The sequence below is a fragment of the Centroberyx gerrardi genome, chromosome 7 (genome assembly GCF_048128805.1).
Source record: "Centroberyx gerrardi isolate f3 chromosome 7, fCenGer3.hap1.cur.20231027, whole genome shotgun sequence".
Lineage (NCBI taxonomy): Eukaryota > Metazoa > Chordata > Actinopteri > Beryciformes > Berycidae > Centroberyx > Centroberyx gerrardi.
The window spans coordinates 30,062,254-30,087,216 of record NC_136003.1 but is presented as its reverse complement, the minus strand read 5'-3'; the positions used below and the strand labels follow the sequence as shown (position 1 = coordinate 30,087,216).

The window sequence follows — 24,963 nt, the reverse complement described above, 5'->3', positions numbered from 1 at the left end:
TATCATCAAAGAGCATGTTTATTTCAGCAATTAAGAAGAAAATGTGTATTTCTTTATTGACCCTCCTGTATTATCCAATGAGTTCTAACAGGTTCCTTGAGCCTTCACTCGTCACATAAATTAAAAAAGAACAACACTGAGTTACAAGATTTTTTTTTTTTACCTGACAGCAGCGATATTTTAGTGAGGCAGTGGCACTGTGTGAACAGATTATGGCAGTAAGCGGTGCAGAGTATAAAGATAAAACATCACCTGTGTATTTCTAAACACATTTCTGCGACACCTGCATGTTGTCAGCGGAGACGTCCGACGGATTCCTTCATGCCATCCGTCGAATCGTGGTCCTGCATAGCTGTAAGCTCAGCGGCTCAGGTGAGGAGCGTTTGGCCTCCTGGTACCGAGCTGTGCTTTGGATGGAAGCGTCCACCACAAGGCAGATGTCATATTACAATAAAATCTTATTTCCCATGCGTGTTTCACAGTTTGTAAAAGGTAGAAGTCATTTGAGTTGTTGTACCTGCAACTGAGAGCTAAACAAATACCTTGTTTTTTATGTAGATGCTGGCTGCACAGTACCAAAGAGAGAAATTAATTTGTTTCCAGCGAGAAAAGTGAACATTTTGTGACTTTTGTTGTGTATGGAGAAGTGATGCAGCGTTATTGTCTAGTTTTGATTCGAGTGAAGGAAAATTGAAACCTGTATTTTTCCCCCCTTGATGTTTCAGTGTGGGGACAGAAAGGAAAAGCAGTGTGGGGATCGCTGGTGGGAACCTGGCAGGGTCAGCTGCAATGGGGAAATATTATACACATGTACATTTGGGAAAATAACTTTGCTCTTGCATCGGTTTACCTCTGACAGCTTAAACCGCTGTCACAGCCTTTTTTTGTTCCATATATACAATATAATTCACATACTGCTTTCATATCCTGTACATGACTTTTCATAAGAAAGGAAATTTATGATGAGAGAGAGGGGAATGCTGGCCTGATGATGTCCGTCATGCTCTCATCTTCTACAATCTGTCCATCTTTGAGTCTCTAGGTCGTCCCATCTGTCCGTGAATAATTAGGTTCAGACTTCCAAGGCGGGGCTTAGGTTCCAGGCCCACATCTGATTGGCCGGTCTAGCCTTGATACCAAACACAGGAGGAGGGGCCAGCGGGGTTCTGTCCAATGAGGAGGAAGTAATCAAGGTGTTGGGCGGCCCGGTTCAAGCTACATTTTGACTCCAGCAGGGTGTCAGGCCAGGAAACAAACATTTTCTCCTGATAGATTCAAAAATGCACCAGCAGCCACTTTTCCACTCTTTTACCAGCCAAAATCCGATTTATTTAGTTATTTATTTTAAACGAAAATAATCTCCAAAATGGTAGGTAACCTGTCGAAGTTGCTGGTAGAGTAGAGACAGAGTTACGAGCCGCAGGCAAACTTTACAAGGAGAAACTGAATCATCCACGCTGGTTCAGATCACCATACATTCAGTCCATCTCCCTATTAACATTTAATACACAGTCATTCCTCTCATGTGGATTAATTGCCTCTCTTTCAGACGGTCGTCCAGACGGCCATCCGGGTGTACCTGCATGAATCACAGCTAAGTGCTCTGCCCCCCTAAATCAGTCCTCATAGCACAGTTCAAGCTCAATCTTGCAGCTCCCATCTGCAGCTGCTGTATATCATGTTGTAGTTTCTTTGCATCTCTCCTGGCAAAGCGTGAAGTTCGGCTGATTTTGGGGATGCAAAATGTTTCCAGTGAAGTCGAGCCAGAGGAGTATTAGTCTCTCGTTCTCCTGCCCGGGCGAGGCCAGTCGTAATTCGTCCATGCGGGTGAAGTTCTGCTCCACTTCTGTCCTGTTCATCTGTAATTCAGTAATCCAGGCTAACGTCTGGTCCGGGTTTGTTCTGTTCGTCTTCATTCAGCAATCCAGCCGGTCTGAAAATCCAGTTCAGTTCGACTGTTTTTTTTTGTTTTTGTGTGTGTGTGATCTGTCTCTCTGGGCGTCTTGGCTGCAGTACCACAGTGTGGCCTCAGGGTGGCGCTGTGTGGAGCGGAGGTGCCGAGTGTAGAGAGGGAGGCCTTCAGGTGGAGGGGGAGGGGGAGGGGGAGCAGGGGACGGGGCTGGAGCTGGGGCTAGGAGAGGGAACCGATTTGGGCGATGGACTCGGGTGACAGCTTTCGTCCTTTCCTCCTCCTCTCCCTCCTCCTCCTCCTCCTCCTCCCTTCCCTCCTCCTCCCTTCCCTCCCCCGGCTCCCTGCCCCTCCAGTCCCTCTGAGTTCTCCAGCATCTCCTGGATGAGAGGAGGCATGGAGCCGGGGATCTCCATTTTCAGTGTGATCACTCGCTCTGCTCCTAGAGAGAGAGAAGGAGATAAGAACGAGAGAGAAAGAGAGAGGGAGAGAGAGAGAGAGAGAGAGAGGAGGAGAGAGTATAAAAAGAGAGGAGTTAGCCTTATTTGCACTAGCATTATGTAGGAACCTAATTGAATTAACCCCAACCTCTGCGTTTCGTGCGTCCCGGATACAACTGCAAAAGGTCAAGATTTTACAATTTGTCACTTCCTGACTGAGCAAAGCAAAACTTGAAGTTTGTGCTGAAAATGTCAAAACCTTCCTCCGGTCCTGCCTTTATTTTTCTTATTTGCCTATGTTTTTCTTTTAAACTATGCGTCTAGAAGAAGAAAAGGAAACGGGGCAACAACGATCAACGATCTCCGTCCCACATGAATAGGACTTATATCTCCACTTGTGTCCAAATGCATGTGCATCCATGTGTGGATACTTGGATTCTGCCTGTGTGTGTGTGTGTGTGTGTGTGTGTGTCTCACCCTTCACACTGATGCTCCTGAGGTCAGTAATCTTCATCAGCATCTTGGGGAACATGCTGGGTTTATCTGGCCTCCTCCTCCTCACATAGATCTGCATACACAGATGAAGAAATGCAGAATTAGTATTTGTATATCTGCATTTCAGAAAATCTGCGTTGGTTAAACTAATATGTCTCTATCGGTATGTGTGGCCATGCATGGTGGGCATCAAATACCCCACAGCACATGAACACTCTCCTTCGGTAATGTTGTCTTTCATGTATTATGTAATTATAGTGATTAATTTCTAATTTCATTCAGCACTGGCACTTTAGAGTATTTTTAGATTTGTTTTAGTTTTGGACTGGTGGGAGTGCCATTTTTATTCATTTATTTATTTATTTATTTTTGTTTCCTTTGGATACTTTACAATGATTTTATAAATAATAGGTTAATTCATTTACATGGAATCCAAACATTAGGATTATGCCTTTTGTGTTTTATGGCTAAATCTGGCTAAGTAATACTCGTGCTAAATTCCTCACTTTCTCTAACAGCGGTTGTCATGGTTACGGTTGGCACACCAGTGCTGAATTAATACAGAAGATACACTAAATCAAAACTAATTTTGTGGTTTTCTGGCATGTGAAGAGTTCTGTTCCAAAGCGCAAAACATTTAGAAACATTTAGACAATTTCCTGATATTCATAATTCAATATCAAATATAGAGTGTTAGCATTTTCTCAAACAAAGACCTAAGTTGCCTGCTATCATTTTAGAAGTAACACTTTTTTTTTTTTATGTAAGAGCAGGTGTCAGTTTTTAGAAATGGTGGATGTCTCATGTTGGAAGAAAACTCTTCACAATACCGTGAGGTTAAGATAAAGACTGAGACAATAAAACATCAAACCTTTAAGGCTTCTAGCAACGGCTCCTGAAGAACATCCACCTTATCTGACTCCTCCAGATCCTGACGGTCTGCACACACACACACACACACACGCACACACACACACACACACACACACAAATCGCCCTTCATTACGACACATAGCCAGTGCAACCACAGAGTAACCACAGAGTAGGGATAATAAACATATAGTACTGTCTGTATTCTTTATTCCTTCTTTATCTGATTCTTCAAAAAGTAATAATAAATGAAAACTGAGATCAATTTCCCCATACATGTCTGATGCATGTGTTCCCATTAAAAATCACTCATCAAACTGCATCAAAAGCATCAAAAGCTCCGCCCACACTGTTTGATTGACAGGTGATCTCAGGGAAGTGCAGTGCAGAAACACCACAGCAAAGATGCTGCCAAAATAAAATACAAACAGCATCTTGCGGATTACCACACTAACTATGAATCTTCTTTGAAATCTTTTTTTTTGTTTGTTTGTTTGTTTTTTTTTTGTTTTTGTTTTGTTTTTTTCTTCTTTTCTTTTTGTGAGGATATATTGTCATGTCATGTGTGTTATGTGTATTTTTGCCTGTAATAAAAAAAAAAAAAAAAGAAAAACTATGAATCTTCACTTCCCCTTAGTTGTAAAGTTTCACACAATTTTCACAATCCTCTTTGCGTATTCAGAGAGAAATGAACGTCATTTCCACAAATGCGAGTTCCTGTTTTCCTCTCTGCCTTTTTCCCCCTGATTCCTCCTCACGTTCCTGAGGAAAGCGGGTGCAGTACCTCCGCAGAGCAGGCAGATGGCGCTCAGTAAGCCCGTCTCGGCGTCGTCCATCTCTAGCGGGAGCAGCTGGTTGGCGAAGGAGAACACCAGGTCGGTGAGCGGGCCGAACCCGGCGTTGTGCATCTGGGTCCGGTTCAGCGTCAGGCCGTCGGAGAAGGTCATGGTGTCCTGGTCCGGGGTGTAGCGGGTGCAGATCCGGAGAATCTGGAGGAAGAGGGAGGAAGAGGAAGGGGAGAGGAATAACATAACGTATGTCATTTAGACGTCGTTTAGAGGATGTTTTTTTTTTTTCATCCAAAGCACCTTAACTGCGTACATCAGTGTCAGCAGTCGGCTATAAAACACGGGGGAGAGAGGGGATACAGAGGAGAGAGGAGGGAAGGAGGTTAGAGGAAGGGAGGTGATGGAGGGGGAGAGAGAGAGAGAGAGAGAGAGAGAGAGAGCATAGATCTGTAGGGTTTAGGAGAAGGGAAGGAACCCAAGGGGAGAGGAACATGACATATGCGGTTTAAGGCGGCGGGACAAGCAACAGAGTTAAATAGAAACACGGTCGAACACGGAGCAACATACAGCTTTGTGTACACCTGCTGCAGCTTTGTGTTGTTTTTTTTATTCACACTTTACGTCAGTGGGGGCGCATGACTTTTAAAAAAGCAACGTAACCTTGAAAAGGAGGATTTAGAAGCCGTTCGATCGGTCATAAAGGTGCAAATATCCTCTAATAAGCTCGGCAAGGCGAGCCTCCGAACGATTCATTTTGAAGAGCTGATCATGAGATGTAAACAAAGACAGTTAAAGTAGTCTTAAATTAGAGATGTAAATTATTGACAATTAAGGAGACGGAGACGTGTTTCCACAAGGCAACACAACCAATCATTTGATTTTTGGTGTGTGAAGAACCGGACTAGTTCAGTAAGCCTGTGCACACTCTGGAGTCAGAAGCTTCGTTTTTTTTCAGCAAACATGACCTTTTTTTCTGAGCTGAAAGTATATCGTGGCCTTTAGTCGACACATTTTATCCAAAGTGCCTTGCGGTACCATGAGTGCGTACATTTTTAGCGATGGAGGCCCCAGTGGGAGTTGAGCTTCTAACCCGGGGAATCTTAGTGCCGTGCTCAGTGAGCCGTACAAGAATACAAGTAGGGAGGGAGAGATGGGAGAGAGAGAGAGAGAGAGAGAGGTGGAGGGGATTAGCGACCGAAGGAGAGGGAGGAAGAGAGAGGGGTTAGGAAAGAAGGGAGGAGGTGATGGAAGAGAGTCAGGGAGGCAGAGGAGAGGAGAGCGTGGAGAAAAATTTGAGAAAAAAGCATTTACGCTTTTAAAGGTGCGCTCACACTGTTCCACTTGTCCGTAGAAAAAAAAAGCTGCTTCAACCAAGTTTTGTGCTGGGAATTTAAAAAAAAGCGGGTTGTGGAACGCTCACTTTGTTTCCATAACGACAAGCTGCAAATAAATGCCACTATCAGCAAACAGTATTTAGGTCCAATTCTCAGATGCTGACCAGAAACTCCCACATCTCCCTCATCAATGTGCTCCATACTTACGATTGGTCAGCTCACAGAAAAAGAGGTCTTCTTCTTCACAGCTGGACCTTTCTCAAGTTTAGAAAGTGTGTGTGTGTGTGTGTGTGTGTGTGTGTGTGACTAAAGTACTAAACGCACCAGTATGTCGAGGCAGGCAGATTTGAGCAGGGTGATCTGGTCAGCGATGGTTAGCGTTGTGAAGCCCGGCAGCTGCTTGGCGAACTCCACCGTCTTGATTATGCACTTGGTGGAAAGTTCGCTGAACTTGTCCCACAGACTGACGTCCAGAGCGACACGATGCTCCGCACTGTTGCTCTGAGGGGGGGGCAGACGGAAACGGGACATGTTTTGTTTTTGTTTGTTTTTTTAAGAAAGCTGAAGAAAACACCTTTTTTAGCGTTGCCTTTACCTAAGCTATTCTTAATTTGGAAACATCAAAAGCGTCACCTGAAAATGATTGAGAATAACATAAAAGTGTTTATCGTCAATTTGCAGACTATTTTATCTTTATTTGTCTTTATTTTGTTTTTCTTCCTCTTTTCACATCTTGTACTGTTTGCTATGAAGCATTTTGAATTGCATCCCATGTGTGAAATGTGCTGCACAAATAAATAATGATTGATTGATTGATTGATTGATTCATTCATTCATTAAATAGAGAGAAAGGGACACAGAAACACATTGATGTAGTGGTAAATATCATGGTGGGTAAACTACAACCTTCATAAGGCAAACAACCATTAATATAAACAAAAATCAACCATATTTTCAGAAATGACCCTTAAATCAATTTCATACTACTTACTATGATGTATACAAAATCTGTATATGTATATTTTATATCCTAAATATGTATATCAGTCTACAAAATGGGTAAACTGTTTATTCTGATAGGTAAGTGAAAATGCGTGCGCTCTTTTTGCCAAGTCCAAAAAAAACGAAGAATGTCTCAGGTGCGTAAATTCAAAAACTCAGAGCACAGAAGATCAAAAAGAATCCGCAGCCTATAAAGGCAAAAAAAACAAAACAAAAGGTAAATAAGCGTTCTTGTGAGTGGAGGTGTACCGTGGTGTATTTCCCCAGCTGACAGAGCGAGGGGAACGTGTCCTGATGAGCTCGACGGACTCGTTCAATCATCTCCTCGGTGTCTGCTGACAGGACGTAGCTCTCCGCCACCTCCTGCCTCTTCTCCTCCTTCTTCCTCTTCGTTCTGTCGTTTCGCACCGCTGGAGGTGGGAAAGGAAAGATGGAGAGATTTACACTGTACTTAGTTTCAACACTTTAAAATCAGTGGCCTAGAAGCAATCCATGTTGGACATTGGGGATGGGACGATATATCGAAAATCAATATATCGCGATATGAAAATGTGACAATATGTATCGTGGGTCAGAAAAATTAATGGTGATATTAGCTGCATTTTATTCTGCTGTGGTAATCACAAATGAGACGCTTGACCATCACAGTTTCACAAGCTCTCCATCCAAATTGTATTATTTGCACTTTGTAAATGACATTTTTAAATTGTTTACATTCACAGAAATCATCATTCTGCACAGTCGAACTTTTATTTATCACATCGTATCCTGGTTGTATCGAACCCCGTATCATGTATCAAATCGTATCGAGAGATAAGCAGATCGTCCCATCCCTATTGAACATTCATCAAGTCAAATCAATATGTATATCAATATCAATATCAATTTATTCATAGAGCGATTTTGATCAAGAGGTTTGTCACAAAGTGGAAAATAACAGCCAAATAATGGAGAAAAGGACGGGGACAATACGTTTGTTTTTTTTTTTTTTTATTTATTATTTTTTTTTATTTTATGCCTGCAATAATTTAGCAATAGCCATGTCTTTGGTTTGCATCTCCCTTGAATCACTGACTCACTTTTTAACACCTTAAAACACCAAATGAGATTTTGAAGAAGTGGACATGACAGGAATTCAGGGAGCCGGTTGCAGGCGAGTTAGTGGAGGGATTTAGTTTTACAGGGCGTGTGATTACAGTGAACGGCCACCGGAGGGAGACAAACAGCAAGGTAAAACTAAGTGAGCAGAACGAGGAAGAGGAAGAGGCACGAAGTCTGAAACGCGGCGCTCATCCTGCATGTTGTCCAGAAGCCGGTCGCTGCGCTCTGTTTTGCTCTTTAAGCTTGTTGTCTTGCACCGGTGAAGTGGCTTCCAGCCTGTTCCTTCTGTCTGCTGCCTGCAGGCCTTTTGGAAGCCCGTCCGTTTCCCCCGCTGCTCTCTAAATCAGTGGTTCTCAATCTGGGGGTTGGGACCTCACAGGGGGTCGCAAGATGAGTTTGGGGGGTCGCGAGGTGATTTATGGGACAGGAAAGAAACATATTTCTACTACACAAATTTATTATCATGTCTATTTTTTCAGATTTTCTCTATTTTTTTTTTTTTTTAATTAAATACTGAATAGTTTTCAGCCTCTAGGCCTCCTCTGATAATGAAATGAAATAATCTGAAAAAGGAAAATCTTTCTTTGGTTGAATGGTTCATCTCTCAGCGAGGATCGCGAGTAGGCATCACTTCATTTTAAGGGGTCATGAGCCAAAAATGTTGAGTATAGCACATACACACACACACACACACACACAATGGGAACCCCGATCTAAACACTCACACTCCTTGGACATGCCGACGTCGAGGCATTTCTGCAGCCGGCAGGACTGGCAGCGGTTCCTCGTCACCTTGTTGATGACGCAGACTTTCTCCCGGTGACACGTGTACACCATGTTCTTCTGGATGCTCCTCCGAAAGAAACCCTGACGCAGAGGAAGGGAGGCGGCGATACAGAGACAGATAGAGACAGGGAGGGACAGAAGGGAACACACAGATATCTCCAATATTTAGAGATGCTGTTTGTTTATTGATAACACATCAAAACGAGACAATGACGAGTTTTATTGCTACAACCTGCAGCAGAAACAAATCTGCCTTGGTATTAAAACCGAAATTACCCACAATTATCATCACTACTATGAAGAATTGTAGGGGGAGGACGGCTTTGACATGAGTGTGTGCATGTGTGGGTGTATGAATGTGTGTGTGTGTGTGTGTGTGTGTGTTTGTGTGGGATTAGATCAAAAGCAAAGAGGCTTACAGGGCCTAGGGGAAGTATAAAGGTCATGAACCCTTAGCTGACACGTCAATCTCTCTTTCTCAATCTCTCTCTCTCTTTCTCTCACTTCCTTTTTTTATCTCTTGCACTGTAATCTAAATAATGTTTTGTTTGGATGTTCAAAATGTAACTCCATCAGAGAGACTTGTTTTAATAGATTTCAGGTTTTGATACCCGGCTTTTCTGCTCTCTCCCAATTGTCTCTATCATAATAATTAGTAAATGTATGTGCAGTCGTGTAAAAGTAACTATGGAATGCTGATGTCGTTATTCACCAATATTCAATGTAAAAAAGACTGACATGTTGTATAATTTATGCTATTATCTTGTCTGACATTTGTTGTATTTGTTGTTTTGTTGTTGGCATTATGTACACATGTACAGTCTGGACCCACCTGACTGAATGTTCTATGTTTTTTATTCTCTTAAAGCCATTTTGATCTAAAGGCTTCTGCTTAAATGCTTGAAATGAGTTTCTTAGACAAATATAAACAGTGAAGTTGATCCTATGTATGAATTTCTTTCCAAAGCCTTTGTCTTTCCATCAAGGCAAAGGGCGGCTGCTTTAAAGAATTTAAAATATAAGATAGTTTTGATTTGTTTAACACTTTTTTGGTCGCTGCATAATTCCATTTGTGTTATTTCATAGTTTTGATGTCTTTACTGTTATTCTAAAATGTGGAAAATAGTAAAAATAAAGAAAAATGTGTGTGTCCAAACTTTTGACTGGTAGTGTATGTTCTGACTAAGCAGCATGTGTAGCGTAGTGTGTGTGTGTGTGTGTGTGTGTGTGTGTGTGTGTGTTTAGCTAACATATGCTGAGCTGCCTACCTTGCAGCCCTCGCAGGCGCTGACCCCATAGTGGTATCCTGAGGATTTGTCCTGGCATACGAAGCAGGGCTTGTAGACCCGGGGCGGAGGAGGCGGCGAGGGGGGGCCGGACACCAGCAGGTCCTCCCCCGAACTGGTGCTGCCCGTTTCTATGGCTACAAGAGGAGACAGAGGGAGGAGACAGAGGGAACGAGGAGACAGAGGGAGGAGACAGAGCGAGGAGACAGAGGGAACGAGGAGACAGAGGGAGGAGACAGAGCGAGGAGACAGAGCGAGGAGACAGAGGGAACGAGGAGACAGAGGGAGGAGACAGAGCGAGGAGACAGAGGGAGGAGACAGAGCGAGCAGACAGAGGGAACGAGGAGACAGAGGGAGGAGACAGAGCGAGGAGACAGAGGGAGGAGACAGAGCGAAGAGACAGAGGGAGGAGACAGAGCGAGGAGACAGAGGGAACGAGGAGACAGAGCGAGGAGACAGAGGGAGGAGACAGAGGGAATGAGGAGACAGAGGGAGGAGACAGAGGGAGGAGAGAGAGGGAGGAGACAGAGCGAGGAGACAGAGCGAGGAGACAGAGGGAGGAGACAGAGCGAGGAGACAGAGCGAGGAGACAGAGGGAGGAGACAGAGGGAACGAGGAGACAGAGGGAGGAGAGGGAGGAGACAGAGCGAGGAGACAGAGGGAGGAGACAGAGCGAGGAGACAGAGCGAGGAGACAGAGCGAGGAGACAGAGGGAACGAGGAGACAGAGGGAGGAGAGGGAGGAGACAGAGCGAGGAGACAGAGGGAGGAGAGAGAGGGAGGAGACAGAGGGAACGAGGAGACAGAGGGAGGAGAGGGAGGAGACAGAGCGAGGAGACAGAGGGAGGAGACAGAGCGAGGAGACAGAGGGAGGAGACAGAGGGAGGAGACAGAGGGAGGAGACAGAGGGAGGAGACAGAGGGAGGAGACAGAGCGAGGAGACAGAGCGAGGAGACAGAGCGAGGAGACAGAGGGAGGAGAGAGAGCGAGGAGACAGAGGGAGGAGACACAGGGAGGAGACAGAGCGAGGAGACAGAGGGAGGAGACAGAGCGAGGAGACAGAGGGAGCGAGGAGACAGAGGGAGGAGGCAGAGGGAGGAGACAGAGGGAGGAGACAGAGCGAGGAGACAGAGGGAGGAGACAGAGCGAGGAGACAGAGCGAGGAGACAGAGGGAGGAGACAGAGCGAGGAGACAGAGCGAGGAGACAGAGCGAGGAGACAGAGCGAGGAGACAGAGGGAGGAGACAGAGCGAGGAGACAGAGGGAGGAGACAGAGCGAGGAGACAGAGGGAGGAGACAGAGCGAGGAGACAGAGCGAGGAGACACAGGGAGGAGACAGAGCGAGGAGACAGAGCGAGGAGACAGAGCGAGGAGACAGAGGGAGGAGACAGAGCGAGGAGACAGAGCGAGGAGACAGAGCGAGGAGACACAGGGAGGAGACAGAGGGAGGAGACAGAGCGAGGAGACAGAGCGAGGAGACAGAGGGAGGAGACAGAGGGAGGAGACAGAGCGAGGAGACACAGGGAGGAGACAGAGCGAGGAGACAGAGGGAGGAGACAGAGCGAGGAGACAGAGGGAGCGAGGAGACAGAGGGAGGAGGCAGAGGGAGGAGACAGAGGGAGGAGACAGAGCGAGGAGACAGAGGGAGGAGACAGAGCGAGGAGACAGAGCGAGGAGACAGAGGGAGGAGACAGAGCGAGGAGACAGAGCGAGGAGACAGAGCGAGGAGACAGAGGGAGGAGACAGAGCGAGGAGACAGAGCGAGGAGACAGAGCGAGGAGACAGAGGGAGGAGACAGAGCGAGGAGACAGAGCGAGGAGACACAGGGAGGAGACAGAGCGAGGAGACAGAGCGAGGAGACAGAGCGAGGAGACAGAGGGAGGAGACAGAGCGAGGAGACAGAGCGAGGAGACAGAGCGAGGAGACAGAGGGAGGAGACAGAGCGAGGAGACAGAGCGAGGAGACAGAGCGAGGAGACAGAGGGAGGAGACAGAGCGAGGAGACAGAGCGAGGAGACACAGGGAGGAGACAGAGCGAGGAGACAGAGCGAGGAGACAGAGCGAGGAGACAGAGCGAGGAGACAGAGCGAGGAGACAGAGGGAGGAGACAGAGCGAGGAGACACAGGGAGGAGACAGAGCGAGGAGACAGAGCGAGGAGACAGAGGGAGGAGACAGAGCGAGGAGACAGAGCGAGGAGACACAGGGAGGAGACAGAGCGAGGAGACAGAGCGAGGAGACAGAGCGAGGAGACAGAGCGAGGAGACAGAGCGAGGAGACAGAGCGAGGAGACAGAGGGAGGAGACAGAGCGAGGAGACACAGGGAGGAGACAGAGCGAGGAGACAGAGCGAGGAGACAGAGGGAGGAGACAGAGCGAGGAGACAGAGCGAGGAGACACAGGGAGGAGACAGAGCGAGGAGACAGAGCGAGGAGACAGAGCGAGGAGACAGAGCGAGGAGACAGAGCGAGGAGACAGAGGGAGGAGACAGAGCGAGGAGACACAGGGAGGAGACAGAGCGAGGAGACAGAGGGAGGAGACAGAGCGAGGAGACAGAGCGAGGAGACAGAGGGAGGAAACAAAGGGAGGGAGGTAGGGGGGAGATTTACATTTTTTTTTAAATTCCATCATTTGCAAAAAGAACAAAGTGACACCTGCTCTTATACAAACTGAATGACATCATAAAACCTAGAGTTTTTTTAAGGGATAGTGTATAATTTAAGGGATTATATCACATTTTTTGGAGATCGGCCTGTTCAACTTACTTAATGAGAACACAGACACCAGAATCATCCGCGTGTCTCCGGTGAATCATTTTCTCAGATGCTTCATGCTAACTCTTTAGCACACACTATGTTGCGTGATGGTAGGTGACTGTTGTTTTGTTGTGTTTTGTTTTGGTTTTGTGTTTTGTTTGTTATATGACCTGTAGATTCTTTTTTTTTTTTTATTACATATTTCAATATAACTGCTGCCAGGTTTATTGTGGGTACTATTTCATGTGAGCGACCATGTATTCATCCGCTGTGTAATGATTTTTAGCTGTACACAGTCTCCCATCACCCACTGTCAAACAGATAAAGTAGTTCCTGGTAGTTCAAAACACTCTCTTATTTTGACATCATATTTCATCTCATTTTACCAATCTCATGTATAAATCTGTCAGACTTAGCTGCATATCATTTAAGATTAATTTCTATTTAGCTTTACAGCTGCTGCAAGTTCTCTTTTTCTCACTCTTGAGGTAATGCTAGTCGCCTACTATCACTCAGCATAGTGAATGCTAAAGTGTTAGCATGGAGCACCGGAGCCAATCTACCAGATCTACCAGGGACACATGGATGATTTTGGTGTTCTCATCACTTATCCGGTAAGTTAACCAGTCCCTCCAGGAACTTGCGATTTTGCGATCGCAATAATTAACGCAAATTCAAGAAATCTCCGCAATATTTGCGAGAGCTTGCAGTTTTGCAAAATTGCCGCAACTTTTCCGCATGAAACGGCCAAATCAACAGACCGCTTGTGATTTGGACCAATTGTCGCATTTCGTGTCGTGGTAACTTACGCCATCGCAGCGCGCATTCAGGTGGAAGATGAACAAAACTCACCTGCCAACAAAAATTACTGCCATAGACCGTGCAAAACAAAACAAAACGACTGCTGCAAGTATCGAGGTGAGTGAAAAATTCAAGCTCTTGGAAGAGTTAATAGCTTAAACGGAGAGAATAGGGGGAGGCTGTGTGTGTGTGTGTGTGTGTGTGCGCGTGTGTGAGTGAGTGAGAGAGAGAAAAAAAAAAAAATTCCTTTGCTTGCAATTTTTCCCAATTCCCGCAATTTTACCGCAAAAAGAGCACATAAAACCTTGCAAAATTGTATCGCAATTTTTGAGAAAAGCCGCTGCAAAATCAAGCATTTTTGGCCGCAATAATCACAAAAAAACTCCAATAACAAAACAAACAAACAATAACACTTTTACAGACCGGATCCTCTATATCTAGGGATAGTGAGTGGTAATATGTTTTTTTTCCATAATGTTCCAGGTGTGAATGTGTGTAACTGTGTTTGTGTTAGCAGCACCTTGATAAAAAAAAGACCATACACACACTCAGCCAACCTTCCCGGGTTAAATAACGGTGTTGAAAAAATGGATATATGGCATTTTGTAAATGAATTCTTCCTTCACACTGAGTATACTCGTGTTTGTTTGGCTGGTCCGAGAATGGACTGATTGATAATGTTTGCACTCATGCCTCGGCAATGTAAGAATGCTAAAAAAAAGTGGGAGAGAGAGGAAGAAAGAAAGAAAGAAAGAAAGAAAGAAAGAAAGAGTAAAGAGGAGAGGGGGAGAGAAAGAGTTGTTAGTATAGATTCAGTCAGATGTATAGATTTAACACACCCCTATTCAAGGAAATGTGTGTTAGTGTGTGGATGAATTGTGTGTGTGTGTGTGTGTGTGTGTGTGTGTGTGTGTGTGTGTGTGTGTGTGTAGCCCTAGCTGTGCCTCTCTCTCACAAAAACTCCCATGATTCCCAGGCTGAGGAGCCCCCTGCTGAGTGCTACTACCGATGCGCTCAGCAGTGCACTGCAAAAACGCCACACACACACACACACACACACACACACACACACACACCTGCTGCAGTTTTACATTAATCATTCTAACATCCCTCTCTTCCTTCTGTCCCCTTATTAATTCAGTTTTCTCTCCAGCTAAGCACCATTTAATGTTCATGATCGCCTAGGAGGAGAATCGGGGAGAGGACATTGATCTCACGGGGAGGCAGAACGGGCCGTAACACGTGCTGCGGAAATTTCACCGATCTGCTCCGTCTCATACAGACACTGCTCTGCCTCTGTGCCCGTCCTATTTCTAAGGTTTCATTACAAAGTGCCATATATTCATTTTCATTTTTTTTTTTTAAATCAGTGGTTCTCAACGTGGGGTCCGGGGACCACCAGGGGTCCTCGAGGGGGTTCCAGGGGGTCCCCCAGCAAATTGATGAATTGTTAAACTTCAGCATTATTTCATTTACAAGAAGTTAACACAATTAGAGAATGTAGAAGAATGACTGTTTTGATCATAGTTTCTCTGTTATCTCTCTACCTACAATACAGAGAGTCATGGGATTCTGGACAAAATCATATCTGACAATAGAAATATTCTCAGATTTGGATCCAAGAGACAAAATCTCATCAAATGGAGGTCTGTGGCTCTAATGTGGAATAAATTAGGGGTCCTTGATATGAAAAAGGTTGAGAATCACTGTTTTAAATGATGATTGCATAATGCTAAATGTCACTATATATAGTAGGGCTGCAACTAACAAATATTTTCACAATCTATTAATCTGTCAATACTTTTTTTGGATTAATTGATGAATCATTTAGTCTATAAAATGTCAAACATAACGACAAATGCCCATCTCAAGTTACCAGAGCAAAGTGATTCTTACACTTTTTTGCCGATCAACTAATCGATTAATCGACTTAATCGTTTTTTGCACTAATATATAGGCAAGGAACCTAAGAGATGTGCAAATTAATAAATACTAAATAACACATGAATACGAAGTAACATCCGCTGTCAGTTCCACGTTCGGGACGTGACGTGATGGGACACCCAGCAGAAACAAGCTGTGACCTATTTTAGGGCCCCGACCCTTAGATTAAGAAACCAGGTCCGACACTATATCGTCCTCCTCCGCCATTCCCTCTCTCTCATTCTCCCTCCTTCCACGCCTCTCACCTCTAACCTAACAACACACACACACACCCACACACACACACACACACCCACACACACACACACCCACACACACACATACACACACTCCCCTCCCCCTGCTCTAGTAGCCATACCAGACATTCCACAATGGAGGAGATTCAACTCCCCTCTACTGGTCTGCTCTGTTTACATAGAGAGAGAGAGAGAGAGAGAGAGAGAGAGAGAGAGAGAGAGAGAGGGAGAGAGGGAGAGAGGGAGAGAGAGAGAGAAAGAGAGATAGAGGGAGAGAGAGAGAGAGAGAGAGAGAAAGAGAGAGCAATAGAGAAATACAAATATAAAGAAAGAAGAGAGAAGTGGGTGGAGAGAGATACAGTGAAGGAGGGAAGAGAACAGTGTGTGTGTGTGTGTGTGTGTGCGTGTGTGTGTGTGTGTGTGTGTGTGTGTGTGTTGAAGAACTGAGTGGGGCTGACACCTTGATACAAATTATATCTAAACTCTCTCTCCTCTCTCTCTTTTCCTCTCTCTCTCCACCTTCCATCAGATTAATCATCCATACATCATCCTCCTCTTCCTCCTCCTCCTCTTCTTCTTCCTCCTCCTCCATCATTGCTTCCCTCCATCTTTCTCTCTCTCTTCATCTCTCCTCTATTTGTCTTTGGTCTGTTCTCACTGACACACTAGCCAACAGTTCCCTAAAGCACTGTCTGACCTCCTTTACACTTCTCTTCTATTCCCTCTCTCTCTCTCCCTCCTCCTGTTTCCTATAGTCTCTCTCCTTCTCTGTTTTCATCTTTTATTTTTTTTTGTTGGTTAATCTCTCCCTCCTGCCTCTCTCTTCCCTCTCTGTTCTGTTCTGATGTGTTTCAGCGTGCGTGACGTTGCTTCCGGCTGTGTGTTTTCATTTTAAAGAGCGAATTCTCTTCCGCCGCTTTAAATCCGACTACATAACAAAAGTGACTGCGACGGCTGAAATGAAGGAATTAGGCATTTAAAGTCAGGTGGATATTGTCGGTGGTTCTTTAAAAATATAAAACTGGTTCTTTAAAAATATAACTCCGAGAGGCTTGAATCCGGCCTGGGGCTTTTGTTGCATGTCATCCCTCTCTCTCTCTCTCTCTCTCTCTCTTTCCCCCGGTCTTTCCTGTCTGTCTCTACTCTGAACTTTCCAAAAAAAAAAAGGCCAAAATGTTCAGTACACCGCATGGACAAAATATTACTTACATCTTGCGGCTATTGAGTTGCAGCTCATTTTGCACAATCCACATCTCAGTTGTCTCAAAGCTTAAAAAAAAGCCTTCTCTAACTCGTCTGCTTCTCTCTGTCTGCATCTCCTCCTCTGTGATCCGTATTGATTTAATAAGGGTGACACTGTCGTTTACTGCTTTGCACCCACTCCTGCTAAGGCTTCTGCGTATCTTCAGTCTGCATTTGATAGAGTACAAGAACAGCTTCAAACAAAACTTATGTTCTTTACTACTTCAAGAACAGTAAGATCAGCATTGTCCGATAAAACTGTTACCAGAAATGGTCAACAAACTGAGTTGGTGTCTACTTTTAAATACCTAGGGTTTTTAATTAATGACCACTTGTCTTTTAAGGCGCATATCCAGTATGTTACAAAAAAGCTGAAGCTTTTACTAGGATTTTACTATAGAAACAAGTCCTGCTTTTCTTTTTGTGCGAAACGGAAATTGGTGGAGTCTACCTTTCTACCTGTTATTGATTATGGTGATGTGTTGTACATGAATGCCTCTGCTCACTATCATGGGGCTCTGAGATTCATTACAGACTGTGGATCTCTTGTGTATTACACTCAAAAGTGAATTGGCCTGCTTTATGTGCACGCCGCCTCACTCATTGGTATGTTTTGATTTACAAAGCCGTTCTTGGCAAAATCCCTACTTACTTATCGTCTCTTTTAAACTTGAAATATGGAAATTACAGTCTCCGCTCTCAGGACATTCTGTGATTTGCTGTTCCCAAAGTCCGAACTGAACTGGGAAAGAAAGCTTTTACTGCATGGAACAATCTACAGTCTGGTCTTAAACTTCAAAACTTAGTAACCCTGAATGATTTTAAAGCTATGGTGAAATCTACTGAATCCAGGTTGTCTGTGTGCAAATGTTCTGATAATTTTAATGTTACTCAAATCTATGAGTTTTCTATGTGTTTTTTATGTTATTTTTTTGTTGAAACTGTGTTGCTGCTATTCTTGGCCAGGTCTCCCTTGTAAAAGAGATCCTTGATCTCAATGGGACAAACCTGGTTAAATAAAGAAATAAAAAATAAATAAAAAAATAAAAAAATAAAAAAAGGGAAATCAATAAGGGATAATAGCCGGATTCACCGTTTCAATGTAAAGTGTAAGTGTCTTTTGTATATTGTAGTGTGTCTATATGATTCAGAATTATTTGACCAGATAAATATTGGGTGTATTCACGTGTTCTTGTGAGATTGACTTTTAGATGCAACTTTTTGTTGCAATTAACCTGATTTTTGATGAAAGGCCAGTTTTATAAGTGCAAATCAACCATTTTCAGTCTCAAAATCCATGTGAGACTCGTGTTTAGCTCTCAAATACTGTCAGTCATTGTATCTAAAGCTCATAAAATGAACTATAGAATGACAAATAACAGATTTAATCCAATAAACCACAATGTAGTACACAAATTCAGTGGTGCGGCAACAGTGATTCCTGCTGATGTCAAAATGATGCTGAGGTGTTGTCAGATTTGTAAAATAAGTCTGACTTTATCAATTCCCAGAGCTTTGTACCTGTTGTGCGCTCTGATTCAAACACTCCTTGTTCAGATTTATCAAAGTTACTGTCTGGAAATCAAATCAAAGAAGCTTCATCTCAAAACAAAAGTAACATCTCCTTGTTTGTAATGATGGATTGTAGCTTTAGATGGACAGGGAAGACTTTCAGCGATGTGTTTCATGGAGTTTCACACTAACTGCAATATGAGAGTGATGCCTCTTTGAATCACTCCTCTCACACCAGGCTGCCCGGACAGTCAGAGATGATGTTAGACAGATGTTAGACCTGAAGAAAGTTGTTGAAATGACAAAAATGAAATGACCACTTGACAATACTTGAGCTTTTCTTTTAAAACTGTTTCATCAATCTGCAATTCAGCAATGTTTTCTAACAGTTATTATTCTGAGGTTTTTGGGTTTTTTTTTGCTGGCAACGATGTGAATTGACTGGCCAACCTGAGGAAACTCATGACAACTGGCTATTTTTCTCACCGCTGCAGAGAAAATAATGCAACCTGTCATGATGTTAGCCATGATGACATGTTTGGCTGTCTCCAAATGTAAAATAGCAAGAATGAATCACTTTGTAATGCCAACAGGCTTATAATAAGACTGCTAGTCTAGTCTAGTCTAGTCATGTTTATTTATATAGCCCTTTATCACAAGCATGTCTCAAAGGGCTTTAAATATCATCATATAGCAAGCTAGCCAAGATGGACCATGTCTCTGTTGGCCAGTATCTCAATCCTCAATCATATTATCAGGATCAGGATCTGTGGTGCTTTAAACAACACGTTCTTAGCTCAGGTTATTTCCAGCCCTGGGCTTTTCCTCTTTCCCACACCACACAAATTAACCCTGGGCTAAATTCTAAAATCCTATTTCCAGCCTTTCAAAATCAAGACTACCCTTGCTCCTGAGCGGGACAGGCAGGCCGCGGGCTGAAGTCAGGTTAAACGTTCCCCGGCGCTGAAAAGCCTCTTCGCTGTAGCAAGCTCTGGGCCAAATCTGGTGTAAAAAGCCTTTAACTGGCCTCTCCAGGCGGTCCTGGCTTTCTGCCAGCGATTAGTCCCTGGACAGACAACGTGAAGTATCAGCTTAACCAGCCTTTAATCACTATACTGCTCATTCTCCTCCCTAAATAGTTAACATGGGGTAGCGGCTTAAAGGACTTAAGATCTTAAACATGATTTTCGAGGAAACAGTGTTGAGCCCCTTTGACGTCCATTAGCAGTGTTGATGGTTTTTTCCCAGTGTCTCAAAAGTCAAACCACTGGTGCCGATGCTTTCTAGACTGGCTGAAGTGACTCCTAGTTTATGATGAACGGGAAACGCTTCTTAATAAGTTGAATTATTCCTCTAAGGACCAATGGTGACCCGGCTTCGACTGTCTGGGCCCCTTAAGCTTTTGAAAGCCATGCCTGAAGAGCTAAATATGGGTGTTGTTATTTTGGTGTGCCTTAGCATTTTTTGTTTGTTTTATTATGTGTGTGTGTATGTGTGTATCTAGGGATGGGACAATAACCGGTATTACTATATATTGTGATAAAACAAAAATAACAGTTATGACACCGGCCCTAATTTTTATTACCGTGACCACCGACTTAACCGGCAACGTTGGGAGGCTGAATAACAAACACAAAAAGTCAATATTTTACATAAATATTTTACATATGTTCTACAGTCTTACATTAAAACATGTTTAAAAAAGAGTGATTGATATGATACATTTGTTTTTAAGTAATTGAAGCATAGTACAGTACCGATTTTAAGGTTTTCATCTTATCAGTAGTGATGGGACGATCTGCTAATGTAACGTTACGATTCAATACAGCCACAATACGATGTAATAAATTAAAGTTCAGTGACAACAAAGTCTGACTGTGTTAGAATTATGTTAATTTCTGAGACACAAATCTTTCTAGCGATGCCATTGGCTGCTAGAATGTAAACGACAATTTAAAAATGTCATTACAAAGTGACAATAATATAATTTGGATGGAGAGCTTGTGAAACTGTGATTACACCTTTGAGTTAATATCGCGATTCATTTTTCAGCGTCACATTTTCGTATTGCGATATATTGAATTTCGATATATTGCCCCGATCCATACTTATTAATAATTACCAGGATAATATTGTATATCGAGTGTAATTTTGGCCAAGATAATCGTACTATGAAATGTTCATATCTGCACAATCCTATGTGTGTCTTGACGTCAAAACGGTTTAGACTTTCTGACTTACTGGTGGTTATCAAAGTTAAAATTCTATTATTCTATTATTAGTATTATTCTATTATCCCGTCTGATAAATGCAGAGGAACAGACACGACAGAAACACACACACAGTCAGACGCAGACAAAGACGGGCCATCCAGAGGACTCTGTCTAGGACGTATGAATTAATAACCAGTTTTCCAGCGTCGCTCTTTTAGCTTCTATCTGATGACAGTGCGGTCCCACACACACACACACACACACACACACACACACACACACACACACACATATACAGAAATAAAGACACGCATAGACAGCAGTAAACGCTAACACACAACCAGCCATCTCCTCCCTCTCACTCTCCACACACACTCACACTCAGGTCAAACTTGGTCAGTATACCCTCACATTCCCAGACGAAGTGCGAGTGTGTTTGCATGTGTGTGTGTGTGTGTGTGTGTGTGTGTGTGTGTGAGAGAGAGAGAGAGAGAGAGAGAGGTCATTCAGTGCGTAGAAGTGATGACTGGGCAGCTGACACAGGAGAGAAAGAGGCAGATAGAGAGGGAAATAAAGAGAGGGAGAGATGTAGGTCAGTTCCCAATTGTCAGTGAGTCATTGCTCTGGATCACACCCAAACACACACACACACACACACACACACACACACACACACAGTCATCCACTATCCCCCAGCCGCTGCTTACATGTCGCTGGAGCAGTCGCTGAATGTGTGTGTGTGTGTGTGTGTGCATGGCTGGGTGTGTGTACGGCCTTTTTATTACAGTTTGACCTTTGAACCTGTTTCACTCTCTCTTCATTCCAGACACACACACACACACACACACACACACACTGAAAGGGACCCTCCCTATCTTTACAGCCATAATTTACGAGCACTCCCCTCTTGTTTCTATGTCTCTCTTTTATTTCTCTTCCTCTCCGTTTGTCTACCACTGTTGAAAGTCCACTCCTCCCTCTCTCTCTCTCTCTCTCTCTCTCTCTCTCTCTCTCTGACTCAGTTGTGTAAGGGCCATGTCACTGTGACATCACTACCTCATCACCCTCGGGTCACTGTCTGACCGGCTCTCGGCCTGACTGACTCTAACATGTGACTTTTGATTCTTTTTTTTTTTCTTTTTTTCTTTTTTTCCAGGTCACTTATTGAAAATACAGCACAAGGCCACTGTATTGAGAATAGAATACAATACAGTACAATACAATAGAATACAATAGAACAAGGTTAAAATAGCTGTGGTTTAATGGTACATTGGTAGGTAAAGTTAATACATGCTGTTACAAACTCCAGTTAGTGCTCACTACACATCAAAAAGCACCAATATACAAATAATAACACATATATTTCCATTTCATGTTATTACTATTCTGAATATCCCATTCTATTCCAAATCACTTCTCAAGACCCTTTTGTACAAAAAGGCTGTTTTCATAATTTTTTACATGTTTTCGACTGAATTTAATTATTTTTTACTTTTTGTATTCTATTTTATTTTCCTCACTACTGCTGTTTATCTGCTTCCAATTGTAACTTCTAGTTTGAAAAGTGCTAGGTTTATTATTATTATTAGTAGTAGTAGTAGTAGTAGAAGTAGTAGTGGTAGTAGTATTAGTATTATTATTATATATTTTATTGTACTATGCTCCTCTATTCCTAGTTAGCTCCTAGATTTCAGGTAGAAGTACACATATAACTACGGATGGGACGATGTATCGAAATTCAAAATATCGCGATACAAAAATGTGACAATATGTATCGTGGGCCAGAAAAGTGAATGGTGATATTATCTCCATTTTATTCTGCTGATGTAATCACAAATGAGACGGCTTGACCATCACAATTTCCCAAGCTCTCCATCCAAATTATATAATTTGCACTTTGTAATGACATTTTTAAATTGTTGTTTAGATCCTACCAAGTCAGTACCATCGCTGAAAGATTTGTGTATGGAATCGTACCGTGAGATAAGACCATGGCGAGATGGTAACTAACTCGTCACGTGATGAAAACCATTCCCCCATTTAAACATTAAACCCCATGTACTTCATGTTTATGAGCTCTCGGGCCCACAGCTCATTCCCACCCATCGAGAAGCGCTGACCTGCAGTCTGGCCTTCAGGACGGGCTGGACTCGCTGAATTAGAGCAGTCAGCTGGTGAGCTACCCAGGCTGTTAGAAGGGTGTGTGTGTGTGTGTGTGTGGGGGGGGGGGGTGTCACTTTCAATTCATTCCATTCCACACGTAAATCCAAAGCACAACTTGCATAATAACTATAGAGCCTTCTGTCTAAATGTTTACAGATGTAAGAACCTTATTTTTAATGTCAAAAGATGAAGACATTTTCTACATCACTAACACTACAAGCAACCAACAGTATGAAGTGGAAGGGTCAGAGGAAAGGAAATAAGAGATGAGGAGAGGGAGGGAGAGGATTTGAGTTGACCACACGTGTTGTAAATGGATCAATGGTGTGATCACTTCCAATTAGCCCTGGGCGATATTGACAAAATCAAATATCACAATATTTTAGGCAGAATACCTCGATATGGTTAATGTGACGATATTTTGGGGGGATGAGTATTCGTGCTTTCATAAGATATTTACACAGAAGAAAATTTTGAAAATTAAGTAATGACCATTAGTAATCAGTCATGTGTAATCAGTGATAAGTAATGTGGATATGATGAGCAGGTAAAGCCAATCGCTGTTCATTTTACTCAGCCAGAACAGGCTAATAGGAAAATTGTATCACTTTACTGTTATGCAGCCTTTAAGACCAGGAATACACACAATATTACATAACCAAAATCCCAGACGATATCTAGTCTCATATGATATCGATATATCGTCCAGCCCTACTTTCCAATCATGTTGATAACAGACCAAAAAGCAGGGGAGGGGGGGGTGATTTGAGGGTCAAAGAAGGAGGTTGGCATATATTCCTGTTGCTACAAATGAATCCATGTATTGATCCTCCTTGCTGCCCACACCCCAGCTTGTTAATCTTCAACAAATTACCCACTATATCTAATTAAGCACACCAAACCAAGCGTGCCTCGCAGTTATTCTGTTCATAACAAGTACATTAACACGACAAATCAGTTTCAAAGCGGGGACTTACAGTGGCTGGAGCCGCTCCAGTGCCTGCTGGTCACCAGGGAGCCGCCGAACGGCCGCTGGAGCCCTCCTGCCCCGGACAGGAGCCCCTTCTCCGGGCCGAGGCAGCCGCCGAGCCCCGGGGGTCTGTGGTAGTAGTCCATGCTGAGGAAGGAGCCGGGGCTGGGGCTGCTGGGGCTGGGGCTCAAACCCACCACATCCACGCTTTCATACATCCCGAGTGGAGAGTTTGAGAGAGAGAGAGAGAGAGAGAGAGAGAGAGAGAGAGAGAGAGAGAGAGAGAGAGAGACGAGAGAGAGACGTCGCCTTTGATCTGTTCCAGTCAAATAGAGAAGAGAAGAAGATCAAAGCGTCCCGGACGGCGAGGAGAGGAGAGAGAGGGAGGGAGGGAAGACTTCACATCTTCATAACAGACTGATGGGTGGGAGAAGGAGGAGGAGAGAGAGAGAGAGAGAGAGAGAGAGAGAGAGAGAGAGAGAGCGAGAGCGAGAGCTCTGGCCGTCCCGGTGACCTCTCAGCCCTTGGCGGAGCACCGGGGCAACAACTAGGCGGTTTACCGTCCAACTTTGCAGTCCGCTCGGGTAGATAAACGCACACAGAAGCGGTGGGACACACAAAATAAATGCTGTCGATGTCTTCTTTTCTTCTTCTTCTCTGGACAAATAAGAACCAAAGTGCCCCGGTGCTATAAAGTGCCTCCGTCTGTCTTGGAGGAATTACAGCTCTTGTTTATTTCCAGCACGAGATTAAACACCACGAACAACAATCACATTCATATCATTATAATATTCCGATAGGAACATATAGCGTGTCTGCTGCGCTCAGTAGAGAGTTCATAGTGACCTTATCGATAAGTTGTTATAATTTACAGTTTTGCTGTGACATTTGCATATTTTCCCTTTAAAATGTAGGCTATTATAGGATTATTGTAATTGTTATAATCCTCGTTGTCGGCCAGACGAACAGTCTGGTGTCGTGTAGGCTTCTCCTGTAATGTGACAACTAGCTCCGTTTCTCGTTAAATCCACGCATGCTGCAAATAAATATCTTACACAGAAAAGTGCATGTGTCCAGTTAGTGGAAACGCTGTATTCCGGTTCGCAGAGTCCAAGCGCGC

General features: G+C 43.8%; 1 protein-coding gene across 1 annotated transcript; it reads right to left on the bottom strand.

Annotated features, from left to right (window-relative positions):
* rarab (retinoic acid receptor, alpha b) lies at positions 1 to 24,627 on the bottom strand. The gene is made up of 9 exons (XM_078284630.1): positions 23,851 to 24,627; positions 9,994 to 10,148; positions 8,665 to 8,806; positions 7,088 to 7,248; positions 6,161 to 6,337; positions 4,499 to 4,703; positions 3,716 to 3,783; positions 2,827 to 2,917; positions 1 to 2,351 (listed from the first exon to the last, which is right to left on the bottom strand). Exons 1-9 carry the CDS (start codon positions 24,059 to 24,061, stop codon positions 2,080 to 2,082), a joined length of 1,482 nt encoding a protein of 493 aa, XP_078140756.1. The 5' UTR covers positions 24,062 to 24,627; the 3' UTR covers positions 1 to 2,079.
* Positions 24,628 to 24,963: the final 336 nt, after the last annotated feature.